Raw genomic sequence first — 14,604 nt, 5'->3', positions numbered from 1 at the left:
AAAGTTCTTCTTGCCTCCAATTTAGCACTGTAGCTGCAGCAGTGCTCTCTGCTGTCTGACCCACACACCGGCCTGTGCTGGTTTCTGTCGAAGCAGGTAGTTTGGCATGAGCATAAGGCCAATGTTTGGCCTTTACAGCTGATCAGCACACACTGTAACTGCATCTCATTGAACTGGCAGAGGCACCAATAATATTTTTGTTTTTAATCAATTCAATTATTAACAGTGATAATAGTCATTGACATCACTAATTCTGACTATGGGTCATGTTAACTTTGCACAATGGATGTATAAAGAGAGCTCAGTCTTGCTGCCAATTTGCCCCAGTGGCCAACTGAGGTACTTAATAAAAAAAATCCCTGCAGCCAGAAAAGCATTTTCACTTGCCAACTTCGTTGGAGAGACAACTCTAGCATCAACCAAAAAAATAAAAGTGCATTAGGGCAAGCAGCGTGAGCCTCCCAAAGCTTTCCAAATAAACTTTATTTTACAGAAAATATTTCCAGGGTAAGTAGAATCTACTTCCAAAAATATCCTGAAAGGTTTTGATTGCTTTGTAGGTGTTACAGACAGAGAGTTGGGAGACACCGATATGGAACAAGATGTTGTTTTATTGTGACAACAGCAGAGCAAACACAGATGGCAGGAATAAATGACGATGAGGAATGCAACCAGATACTGCCCTTACTAATCCGTCGCCGATGGAAACCACACTGGAGAGAAGCATATGCTGGAGAGGAAACCGCTGGAATGGAGAGACGGGAGACACACACTGGAGAGGGAATACACGCTGTAGTGGAAGTATGAGGAAGAGGGAACACGATGAAGAGGGAACACATCGATGTGGGTAAAAGTAGTTTTGTCGAGAGTAGTCCTTCTTGTCATGAACGAGACTGGACAACTGACTGGGGTGAGTGGTGCACTTTTATCCTGATGTGATTGGGTGCTGATGGGGAGCAGGTGTGTGTAATTAGGACTCTGGTGAGGGATCTCGTGGAGGCTGATTGACGGGGGAACCTGGCGAGTCTGTAACAGTAGGGGCGTTTATTGCTGCCGCTTTCCATAACGAGAGCTGACCGTTCTTCTAGTTGATTTTGGGAAGTTGAAACATGTGGGTGGGATTAATGATACAGGTTTTTTGTGTACGATGGATGTTGCAAGCTTATACACTAATGTACCCCATAAGGAGGGGTTGGAGGCTTTACATTATTACTTGCATTCAAGGGAACAACAGGTGTTGGCATAGATATATTGATGTTTTTTTATATTCACTGGTACACCTGAGGAACTATTTAAGGGATATCTCAACTCTAGATTGCCCACTATTACATTTACAGTAGAGGCAAGTAGAGAATCTGTGTCTTTTTTGGATTTGAGAGTAAACAAATCTGAGTTACTACAGACAACAGTCTGCGCAAAAAGATTTACATTATTCAAGTTCATCCACACAGCCTGAAAAGGAGCTTACCCTATAGTCAGCTGTTAAGAATAAAAAGAATTTGTAGCTCTGAGGAAGAATTTGGGAGACAGGCTAATGACCTGTGTGTCCCTTTCCGAGAAAAGAATTATGACCAAAGAATTTTAAATGCATTTTTGTCTAAGGCTCGTGAAATAGCCTTTTAGCACCCAATCCTCCTCCTCTTAACATTCTGTTGTCTTTACTACTGCATTTTCACCTGTTTCTCAGTCATTCAGAAAACATTGGCATATTCTGTCTAATGACCCCATAGTTAACCCTCCCATATTCGCTACAAATTCGAATAATTTGAGGGACAGACTCGTAAAGACGGATCTCTATGTTAGACCTATACATTATTTAAGCTATCTTTCCCCGAGCAATTTTCCTTGTTCGAACTGTGTGAATTGTAATGCCACGATTATATATAACCATTTTTCACATCCCCACACAAGCACAAAAATGAAAGTCGGGCAGTGTCATATGTAGGACCACACATGTAGTCTAAATGTCCTTGTTTGTTTTGCTATGTAGGTAAGACTAAAAGGGAATTGAGAATTGGGATTTCTGAGCATAAGAGTATCATCAGAAATAGGGATGAGAGGTCTTCTGTAGCCAGACACTTTAATTCTGCTGACCATGGAGTTTATAGGCTGCAGTTCATGGGTATTGAGGTTGTTAGGCCACTGCTGAGGGGAAGAGATAGGAGAGGAAACTTCTTCAAAGAGATGCCTATTGGATACACTACTTACAGACTGAGAATCCCGGGGGCTTAAATGATGCATTATGCTGTCTTGTTTTTTTATGAATACAGATGGGTATTATTGATATACATGTGTTTGTATTTTCTATGGAGATTCTGCACATGATGAGTTTACATATTTGTATGTACATGCATTTTCTTATTGTTAGTGTGTAAATCAATGGGTCACTTATCTGGTTGTTGCAATAACAGCGTGCAATTTATTTCGTCTTATGACTTAAATTTATTTTACTACTATTTTTCATACTACTATTTGTCTATTTTTATGTTGTTTTGATTGATGTATATGTATTTGTATCTTCTATGGAGGTTCTGCACATGAGGAGTTAACATATGTATATACATTATGATATATTTTTTCTTATGACGTAAATGTTCTTACTACTATTTTTCTTACTAGTATTTGGTGATTGATGATGTTGTTTGATGATCTGTATCAGCTGATTTTTAATCACCGGTAGGTTCCTGGCTTCTGTTTAATAGGGGTCACGCCCACAAATGTCTCAGAAACGCTGAGGAAAGCTTTGGCCTGAAACAAGTCCGTTTCCTTCTGCTGCCGTGCAACATTAAAAGTGTTACATACTTATTTGCGAGTGCTGATGACTTCATTGGCCATTATGTGATGTTTGGGTCAGCACCCATTATACTTTAAAGACACTGGAGATGAGCATGCCGGTTCTTTTATTTGAGAAATTGAAACACGTCTCCAGCATGGCAATGTTGATCAGAGCCATGGATTTGTTGTAATTACACAACTGGGAGCACTCTGATCCGTGGACACTACTACTTCTCCAGCTGCCCGCATGCTAAATCAACAGCTTCACGCATGTAAAAAAAGCCAGCGTGTGAAGATGAATAGGCAGCTGTAATAGTTAATCTAGTGGACTAATATCTGTGTTTATTTTTGGACTCAAGAGACAAGAGTTTGAAAGCTTTAGGAGGTTTGGCTGGTTACCTTAATATTTGTTGTTTTTGCCAGAATCCACGTTTCCTATCTCTACAAGTAGGTGGTGAGTGCCACGTTACCATGACACACAGTCAGAATGGACAAAATTGGGAAGATAAGACCCAGGTTAAATAATACTGGAATTTTCCTTTAGGCATATAACCATCATAGTCTATTCTTATCAGGGCAGTGGGTTGATAGATGTTGACTTTCCTCTGGCTGTGGAAGAGAAGAGCTGACATTATTTACACCTCTTACTCTCACTTTCCCCTCTTTAGAATGTTTGTCTACGCTTCACTATCACCTTGGCAACCACCCACATCTATCTATCTATCTATCTATCTATCTATCTATCTATCTATCTATCTATCTATCTATCTATCTATCTATCTATCTATCTATCTATCTATCTATCTATCTATCTATCTATCTATCTATCTATCTATCTATCTATCTATCTATCTCTACGGTGTAAAGGCTCTTAATACTCTGCATTTTTCCAGCCTGTGGTTTAGCACAGAAACAACAGCTCTGGCAGAATCATTAGCAGCTGACACCTTATAAACGAGCTCCACTCAAAATGTAAATGCAAAGACGCACAAATACACACACACACATACAAACACACTCAGAGAGACAAAAGCGCCCGCACTCATATCCAGACCGAGAGCTGTATTGGATTTTTAATTGAACCGACAGCACCGCATTCATACCCACAGACACTGACACATCAATACCCTGGACACACACTCCTCTGCGCACACAAAAACACACATACACACATCTCGTCCGTAGGTATTGCTCATTACGTCAAACCATTATGTAGAAATAAGCCTGGCAGTTTTGGCCTGCTGTAACCTCTGTACCTTTTCATCAGTCAGAAATCAATTATCTGATATCTAATTACTCAGGAATTCTAACAAAAGAAAGTCAGGCTTTCTTCTCCATTACACTGTTTCAATCAAGAGTGGTGTAGCACCGCTAGGGCGACCAATTTCCTCCAAAGGCTTGCATGTTTAGTTGAACTGTTAACTCTAAATTGTCCGTAGGTGTGAATGTGATTGACTATTGGTGTGTGTCTGTTTATGAGTTTGTCAGTCAGCTGCTACATTTTAGTGCATGATGAATGTTTAGAGCTCTCTACACCAGCAGCCTTGCACTAGCTGAACATAAGTTTGAGTGTAAGGTTATCCCTAACTGCACACATCAACAAAAGTCTAAACAAAATTTGCATTTCGAGGGAGGTGTAAATTTCAAATTATATCTCAACTCTGTGATGTAACTAACTTGTATGGTGCAGCCTGTTTTTAATAAGTTATAGCAAATTTCGAGAGGCACCCGCCATGTCCAAGCGATGGCCACAATTATGTAATAGCGGTGGTTTGCGGGAGTCTGTCGTGAGAAGCATGCAACAGGCCTGACACAGCTGGTGCAACAGCCTGCAGGGCTGTAGCACAACTCACAACGTAATAAAGTTAACCCCATATGGATTCCATATGGACCAAGACCGTGTCATGACCAGAGTCTTTTCAATACTCAGTATAACCAGCATCCATTTAATATTCTTTAATTGTGTTTTGAGTTTTCTATAATATGACCTCAAGATTCATTCAGGACAATCAACTTAAACATGCACCATCAAGAAATTCTGAATGGTATAGTCTATTCCAAAATATGGTAATGGAGCTGTCCTTGCATATTCTGGTCATCTTTCTCCAAATCCAGGTGATTTGAATGGATGAACACTAACGTTAGCTTGCTCTATTGTCAGTGAGAAAATGGAGGATTAGTTGTACAGATACGTTTTGACATCAATATAGAGTTTATTATTTCATTTGAATAGTGTTTTGTGTGGCTGTGGTGGTTTAGTTAGTATTTTGCCTTTTTGATATTAGCTTTTATAATATGCACCCCCTTTGTTTTGACTCAGGAATGCAGGAGTTTTACCTGTTTGAGTGATTGAACAATATTAAAATCCATGTGTGCTGAAGGCTGAGCAATTGTATTAATTCAAATGTATGACTACTTTACAGAACTCAGATTAGATTTCATTCACAGAGTCAATATGAGCAAGAGGAGAGGAGATAGCCCGTGCTTTTTTGGTGCTAAAAAATGGTTGAAACTTGTAAGAATGTAAGAATTAGGACTTAGAGATGATGATGCAGCCTGTATTTTCGGTTGATGTCATTCAGGCTTAATACTAAGCAGGATAGTATGGGTGATGGTGAGTTTTACATTTATGTGATGTTCTATTAAGGAAGCAGAGGGAGGTCAGAATGACAGTCAGCAGGCCGGAGGAGGTCAGGAGGACAGTGAGCAGGCAGGACCAAGTAGGTGAGTTATAGAGGAGAATACATTTAAAGATGTATGCCATCTTACCAAATGATGTCTTTTGATGATTTGCTCTGGTACAGCATTGTGTGAGTCTGTGTTTGAGCGGAAATGAATGAGTGGAATATCGTTTTGAAGCCTCGAGATTGGCATTTTGGCCGTCGCCATCTTGGTTTTTTGCAACCAGTGACCAGAAGTGACCATATTTGGACGAGAGGGTGGAGCTGGGGAGCATAGCAAATGCTAAGTTATCAGCTAACGCTAGTGCTAGTGCATCCCGTAATTCACGTTAACTGTGATATTAATTGGGATACTAATTTCGGCTACCGAAAAACAGGCTTAAAACAAAATGTACTAAGTCTTTTAGTACAACTGAACGCTGAACAAGACATTTTTAGGCAAACAAAATGATACAATTAACTTTCACAAACTGAAAACACACTGTGAAAGGGTCAGAGTTCTTAGACGAAAACACAGACAGCACCCAAAAACAAGTTCACGGCTAGTTAAATGAACACAGTGCAGTGGATACGCATCGCCTCTATCCTGATTGGCAGATCGCCGTGGTAGCAACTTGTCAATCACAAGGTAGCCACGCCCTAAAGCATACCCTGCTTTATCGTCTGTTTTACTCTAAATGTGACCATAATTTACAAAATGAACATCATGCTGTATTGAAGAAGACTTGAAACTAGCAATTGAGACCATAAAGTCATTAGGAAACTGTTAATAATATACTGTATATAAATATATATAATAAATCAAGTGAGAAGTAGGGTCATTTTCTCATAGACTTCTTTACAATCTGACTTCTTTTTGCAACCAGTGGAGTCGTCCCCTGCTGGCCATTAGAAACAATGCAGGTTTAAGGCACTTCCGCATTGGCTTCACTTTTCAGCCCTGGGGGTTGCCGCTCGGTTGCAATAAATTGTAAATAGAGGTTTTGACTGCGTCCCTGTTGCTATGGTTATTCTGGATACAGGCTGATATTATGTAGCCAGCACATTCATTTAGAACAACACTGAAAAGACAGTTTCACTGGAAATACTTAGTAGGTGTCCACTGTCAGTAATTAATGGACACCCTGCAGCCAATCAGAATCGAGTATTCCCCCAGACCATGGTATAAAAAGATTTAATGACATTTTAATAACATTAAATATTGTTTATATTATATTATTGTTGCTGAAAGTAACATTACTGTCCAAATACGCCCCAAACATCAACACCCCAAACAGAGACAGCAAAGATTTTGCTGTGCCTGGATTCTGAAAAGGTTCCTGATCAAGCTCTGTGGTATCGTTTCATCACAAGAAGACACTGTGCTGGTGACTAAAAACTGCCAACAATGAAATAAACACCAATCTCATTATCACATCAATAGTCTCATTAGGATAGCAGAGGCATACACATTGACCCATGTTGCATGCTTAGACTGCATTCTGAGTAATCAGATGAGAGGAATTAAGAAGGAAGAAAAAAATTCACATTCAGAAAAATTCAGTCCAGTCAGAACTGTTCATTTCCCCTGTCTTAAAATACACTTTAGTTCACACTGGGTATAATCTCCTGTCAAGTGGCAACCTCATTTCCACATGCAAAAAGGCTTGTGTGGACAAGTTTATAGATAATCAATGTTTTGTACATTATACATATTTTACATTAGCACCACCACAACCCCACCTCTCGCCCAGTGTCAGCTGGGATCGGCTCCAGCCCCCCGCGACACTCTAAGGATAAGCGGTATAGATAATGTATGGATGGAGGGACCACCACAACCCTTAAAACATGGCCTATAAAACACAGTTAATAGTTTGTTTGGTCACAATTAACTAGATGCTTTTATCACTGCAGAATGTAATAATCTGTCAACAGGAGTCTTTTATTGCTGTACATTATTCTTTCAGCCACGTAACTTCTTGTTAAACCGTTGATGCTCTTTGTGGAATCGTCATAGGTATTTGTTTGGAAACTTTCTGCAGAATGGGATGATTGCTACAAACAGCTTTATGCTTCTTATATGTGAGATCAGATGGCATCTTATCTCAATTACACTTACAGATGAATCTTCGATCACATCCTAAATTTAATGGCTCAACCAGAAAGGACATCTGGTGTGTGTGTGTGTGTGTGTGTGTGTGTCTGACACCAGACATGAGTCATTCCATTCAGTCTGTGCGTCTTCTCTTACCATTCACTGAGCAAATCAAAGCACAGGTTTATATAACTGTGTGCTTTGATGGTCAATGTGAAACTAATATACAAGTCTTTTCAGCACCTGTGTCCAGTAAAGCAGAAATCAATGCCTGAGAAATGACTGGCAGAGCTTTAGAAAGTGGAAGAAAAGATGAATGAATGAAGAGCAAGGATCTATAACGGTGATTTAGTGGGTCATGGCCTAGTCATACCAACATTTAAAAAAATCGAAATTAATTCATTTCAAATTTGTGCAGTCTGCAGGAGAATGGAACGCAAATGGCACAAATGTGTATTAAATTACAAGCATGCTCTGTCTGCTGCCAAAGCAGCCTATTTCTCTTGAGTAATCAGTAACATTAAACACAGTCCTAGATTTATTTTTGACACTGTAGTCAAACTTACTCAGAAACAGCTGTCTGCTCGCCCTTTACAGCTCATGATATTTTCGATTTTTTTCTGCAGAAAAATAAATGAGATTCGATACAAAATGAGTCCCTCATCTCCAGCTACTTATGTAAAATTGATGCAATATTCATATGTTGAATCCCTGTTAGTCTCTGATCTTACACATTTTGTGACTCTCTCTCGTGAAACGTTGTCTAAACTGGTTTCATCTTCTAAACCAACCACCTGCCTCCCCGACGCCCTACTAGCTAAAGATCTCTGGCCATTTCTGGGACCTACAATGCTGAATATTGTTAATTTGTCACTTATGACATGCATTGTTTCCACTAGCTTTAAGACTGCTATGGTTAAACCTATACTTAAGAAACCACATCTTGATTTAGGATCTCTAAATAATTATCGACCAGTCTCTCTTTTCAAAAATAGTAGAAAGAGTTGTGTCTCAGCAACTCACATATTTAACAGCAATCTTTTTGAACCTTTCAGGGCCTGAAACTACACTAACTACTGTGGTAAATGATCTTCTGCTTACTATGGATTCAGATTCCACCTCTGTGTCACCCTCACTTGATCTCACTGCGACTTTTGACACCATTGATCATTGTGGACTCCTAGACCCACTGGAAAATCAATGTGGCATTACTAGCCTGGCTCTCACGTGGCCTAACCAAAGATAATACTACATCAAATTTTTCTGATGTGAAATATGGAAACCTTAGGGCTCTGTTCTTTTCCCTCTGCCTTTCTATCTAAATATCACACCTCTTGTCCAAATTACACACAGTCAATGGAATTGATTTCCACTGCTACGCTAATGATACTCATCTGTATGTGCCTTAAAAAAACAGATGATCATTCCCAAATTAGGGGCCTGCTTGTCTGCTGTGAAAAACTGGATGTCATGTAATTTCCTGCTCCTAAATTCTGATAAAACTGAGATGCTGGTCATTGGCCCTGTGCGACATCAGTAACAGTAACTGATTTCTCAATGTTTGACAGCCAAGAATGTTGGTGTTACGTTTGATCCTGCTCTCTCTTTTGATCAGCATATTAAAGAAATCCCCAATACAGCATTTTTTCATCTACGCAACATAGCTAAAATTCTTTTCTTTTCTGTCCTTGGCTGATGCAGAGATCCTAATTCACGCCTTTGTTTCATCCAGACTTGATTACTGTGACGTTTATTTGTCGGGTCTGCTGCATGCTAGTACTAAAAGGCTTCAAATGGTTCAGAATGCTGCAGCTAAAATCTTAAAAGTAGAAAATTTGACCGTATTACACCAATTTTAGGTTCTCTTCATTGGCTTCCTATCCATGTCAGATCAGACTTTAAGATGCTTCTGATGAAGAATGGGCACGCCCCTTCATGCCTGTCTGATCTCCTTAAACCTTATATTCCATCCCATGCCCTCCGCTCTCAGAATACAGGCCTCCTGTCTGTCCCCAGAGTTTAAAAGAAGTCAGCTGGCTGCAGGGCCTTTTCCTATCGTGCCACCTTCCTCTGGAATAACCTCCCTGCTGATATCTGAATCTGTTCAGGGCCTTTAAATCCAAACTTAAAACTCATCTTTTTGCCTTAACTTTAGTTGCTTGTTCTTTGATAACGTCGGGCCTTGCACCTGTTACCATTATCCTCCGGCGAGTTGGTCTCAGTCTCAATGATTCTATTAAGCCGAGTACTTATAGTCCATGTTTGTGCTGCTGAAGAGAATACGGTAAACTTTCTGAAAACCACTGCATCTCTCTAATCCTGTTTGTTTGATGTCCCTCAAGCACACAAGCATCCAAGCTGTGTGCCTATCTCTCTCTCTCTCACCCAAGATTCTCCTCCTTCTCCTCACTTTTCACTCAGGCGTCTCTGTGCTGGACCATCGGTCATCCTGGGACCTCTCTCTCTTCCCTGACTGTCAGTGCCTCTTTCCAGATGTTTGGATCTGGATCTTCGTCCTCCAGTAGATTCAGCCTCTCCTTTTGTCTCTCTCTCTCTCCGTTGTGTGGTTCTTAGCTTGAGCTTTGCCTCTTGTGTGTTTCTATAGTCTATCCTCTTCCAGGTCTCCATGGTGGAGAGGAGGTCATCTGGCTCAGGTCCTATCTGTTGCTCGACGTCCTCCCGGATCCATATTCTTCATATGTTTACAATCTATCTATAATTTTGTCATCCTGATTGTCCATACTGTAATTTTACTATGTTGCTCTATTCTGTACACATAACATCTATTGCATGGCTGTCTGTCCTGGGAGAGGGATCTCTCCTCTGTTGCTCTTCCTAAGGTTTCTTCCATTTTTTCCACATTAAAAGGGTTTGTTGGGGGAGTTTTGTAGACTACTTTTGCTTTCCCTTGCAATATGTTTTGCGTATACTCGCAATACATATTGCATTACCTTCTTCCATTCCTTCTGAGCCATATGTCTATTTGTAATGGAAGGTAGTGTGGATATTCTCAAGTTAATGCATTTAGCATTGTTTATGGACACCTCACCTTTTATGATGTCCATTGCAAAGAAGTTATCAGATAGAACATTATCAAACTTCTGGGTGGGAGATGTATGTATAAGGAACATCAATTATTACTCCACGCTTAAAGAAACAGGCCTTCTACCAAAACCTGTAGGTTTGGATTAAAGAGCAGTGGACCTTGAGCCAGATCAACCGGACCAGGCAGGCACCACGGCAGCTGCTATGATCTCCCAGGAGGAGAGGAAAGACAGCCGGGATAGGAGCCATGCTGGCCCAGCTTGGACCTTAGGCTGCTCCTGGCTAGTCCAGTCAGGACAACATGGGACTCAGGCTGACCAAGCAACAGGAATCTGAGACTGTTGTGCACACATCTTTCATCCATCAACATCCCGGATCAAGCACTTGATGGGCAGACTCCAGCAAGATGAAAGGAGGTGGACTCTGTGTTTACATTGAGGATGCTTGAGGACACAGGCAAAGTGGACGGACACTGTCTCACAGATGTTGAACTTTTTATGTGAAGATGAAAACCATATTATCATCACTATCTCTAACTGCTGTTTACATTCCACCAGACACCAACATGAAGGGACTACAAACTTTCATTTCATTATATGCTCATAATACAAGCTCAACATGAACAGTCAGTGTATATCCACATTTTCTACCACTTTTTCTACGTTGGATCAAGGAGGATTATCCCCTTACAACCAAATCAGTTTCTAAGACCAATTCTTCTCCGTGGCTAAATGACGACATCCACTCTGTAGAATGAGAATGTAGAAAAGCAAAGCGTAGGTGGAAAACCACGTGACTGCTTGTCCATTATAATCGAATGAAAGACTTGCTGAATCAAAAGATTATGGATTCACGAACTGCTTATCTCAATAATCTCATCACAACAAACAAACACAATCCTAGGTTTCTTTTTAAATCTATTGACTGCCTCTTAAATAACTCAGCCTCCAGTATGTCCTCACCTTTGGTGGTAGATTGTGAACATTTTTTATTCTTCCTTGTAGACATAATTAACAGAATAAGAACTTCTATCGTCTATCATACTGAGCCGTCTCACACCTGTTCCATCCTAACAGATCAATTTTCCCCCATCTCCTTCAGGGATTTGATTAATACTGTTTCCCACACTCATTCCTCCATGTGTCCTCTTGACATTGTGCCTCTCAGACTCCTTAAAGACACCATCAGCATAATTGTACTGTCTCTGCTTGCTATAATGAACCAGTCACTCGCGTTAGGCTATGTTCCTGAATCTTTTAAAATGGCTGCAGTCCAACCACTTCTATAGACTTATTTCTAAGCTACCCTTTACATATAAGATTTTAGAAAAATTGGTCTGCAAGGAACTTCTGGAACTGGTGTAAGAAAATTACATATTTGATAAACCAATCAGGCTTTTGTCACAAACACAACACTGAGACAGCTCTGCTAAGGGTCACGAATGACATTCTTATGCAGTTAGACCACGGTAAAGTTGCTCTTAGATTTGTGTGCAGCCTTTGACACTATTGTCCATGCTACTCTAATGGAAAAATGGCTTGGGATATCTAGTGTAGCACTAAACTGGTTCCAACTGGAAATGTTTTGTATCCCCTGATGACAAGGTGTCTATCTGTGCTCCTTTGACTTGTGCTGTGTCTCCGGGGTCAATTCTAGGAACCATTTTATTTTCATTATATATGCTCCTCTTAGGGCACTTGATCCGTCAATTCGGTTGTGAGTTTTATCAGTGCTATGCTGATGACACACAACTCTACTTATCCGTTAGGCCTCAAATTTAATTACTCTGCACGTGTGCACACCAAGATTAGTAACTGGATGGCTCTCTATTTTCTTCAACTAAATCACAGTAAAACTGAAGTTCTAGTTTTCGTCCCAGATCAGGTCTCTTCTAACATCCTCAAACACCTTGGTTCATTGGCTACAAATACAAAACCTTTCTCCAAAAACCTAAGCGTCATTTTTGACTACCAGCTAAAATTTGATAAACACGTCAAGACAGTTACACATCTTTCCAGCAGTTGGAAATGGTTATGCATGCTTAGATTACTCACCAAGACTTCATATCGCTTTCACATCACCCTAATTCTGATGTCACTACAATGGCTTCTGATTAAATTTAGCATTCAGTTCAAGATCCTCCTCCTCATTTATAAGGCTTTGAATAATCTTGCTCAAGAATATATTAGTGAGCTACTAATGCCTTATACCCCTGCTAGGCCACTCAGGTCCTCTGAACGAGGCCTGCTAGTTGTACCTCGTTCACGACTGAAAACACGAGGGGACTGTACGTTCGCTACAGGGTCCCCCTGGGAGTCAGGTCAGCAAACTCCCTTGGATGTTTTAAGTCGCAGCTGAAGAAGTGTTTTTGTGCTTGAGTCGTGTACCCTATTCTGTTTCATGTGTGTTCTTTTGTTTTAACTTTTTAACCTGTTGTAAAGCACTTGGTAACCTAGGTTTTGAAAGGTACTATATAAATAAAATTGCTTACAAAATGTACAGTTTGGCTGGGACATTAACACACATACATCCACAGTGACTGAAATTGGACAAATACACTTAAGATGATTGATTAAGATGCGTAATCCACAACAACAAATTGTTGAAAATAGCATGATTATATTGTCGAATTTATTAAATTAAAGTGATGGAAATGTACATTATGCTTACTTGGCATGCACATTATACGTATAAACAGGCACCAGGAGTTTATCAAACCTTGTTTTTTTTGCCCGGCCTGTATTTGGGTCCAGCCTTTATTTGTTTAAGCTTTTATTTAAGAAAATACATGATTTGGTTTATACTATAATAGTGAAATACAATGAACAGCAAAAGATAATTAAATCATTAATCGCAATTATTTGTATGACAATTAATCATCAACTAAAATGCCATGATTGTGACAGCCCTAGTTACCACGTCACCAATTACCTAGCACCACCTACAGTATTTTGCAAGTATGTGCGCATTAACTTTGCTGTTCCACTATATGGTTTGACCAGGCCTTTAGACTCTCAGTCACACTATAGTGCCACATTTACCTGGTGCAATGCTGCTGTGCTGTTGCTGAGACCTCCAGAGGAACTGTTTGGAAATGTCTGAGATGCATTTTACTGTAAATACTGCAAGTACTGATGTCTCTCACTCTTTCCTGTTTCATGTAGAAATCTTCCCTCTAACTAATCCTGACTCCATTTACCCCACCCTTTGTGGGATAGAAAACATTTATTTCCCCCTCTACAATAATTATAAGATTATGTTACTTGTGCATGTTTATCGTTATGTCTCCTATCTGAGGAAGCCACAGCATGAGAAAAAAAAGCACTCATCTTACCTGTAATAAGAAGTCAAAGAGAGCCAGTCTCCTCCACTCTGAGTGGTAAACTCCCACACAGGGCGCTGACCTCAGGTCTGCTTTACTCCCACAGTGGACCTGTAGCAGCTTCTGGTACTGGACCCAGCTGAGTGGTACTGAGTTCTGGTCATTGTCTCTATCAGAGAGGTGCTGAATATCTGGATCCCACCACACTACAGGTCTGGGGGTGCCACTGATGTATCGATATGGTAAAATCTTACTGTGGAAAGTCCTCAGCACCGCAGGGAGACTTCTGTTGAGTCCCAGAACCCTGTCCAGGTGGAAGGCAAACACTTCAAACCAGTCATCAGTGCGTTTGATCAGAGAGCAGTGCCCCTGCTGGCAGCGCTCACTGTGGGCTTCTGGATGACTGTGGCCAGGTCCATGGTGAGGTGAATCTCTCTTCGGTGATGGCTGCTGTGATGGAGAGATAGTTATATAATGCTTTCCATTTAGTTTTCATTTATAAAATACCACACCCAATATTTTGTGCCTCAGCCTACAGCCATGAATATTTTGTTTAAATGGCTTCACTTATGATAATGTGAATGTATGTAAAACAATGAAATAATAATGTTTTAGCCAGCAGGTAATTAATAACACAGGTCTGCCCTCAACATTCTACACAGAGGAATTTTTAGAGTTTTGATATGCAACTGGGGACTCATGGGATC

At 40.3% G+C, this 14,604-nt stretch overlaps 1 protein-coding gene across 4 annotated transcripts in view; it reads right to left on the bottom strand.

The window, feature by feature from the left end:
* gask1a (golgi associated kinase 1A) overlaps positions 1-14,604 on the bottom strand; it is a 55,323-nt gene that overhangs the window by 15,740 nt on the left and 24,979 nt on the right. For 3 of the 4 annotated variants that reach the window (XM_044208591.1, XM_044208588.1, XM_044208590.1), the window contains exon 3: positions 13,910-14,347. In XM_044208591.1, the coding sequence (XP_044064526.1) occupies positions 13,910-14,347 (438 nt within the window). The remainder of the gene's footprint in view (positions 1-13,909; positions 14,348-14,604) is intronic. The other variant, XM_044208589.1, reaches the window with a different exon arrangement.

This window comes from Siniperca chuatsi, linkage group LG9 (assembly GCF_020085105.1).
Source record: "Siniperca chuatsi isolate FFG_IHB_CAS linkage group LG9, ASM2008510v1, whole genome shotgun sequence".
Lineage (NCBI taxonomy): Eukaryota > Metazoa > Chordata > Actinopteri > Centrarchiformes > Sinipercidae > Siniperca > Siniperca chuatsi.
Note: the sequence above shows the minus strand (reverse complement) of the source record. Positions and strands in the feature narration are given on the sequence as shown.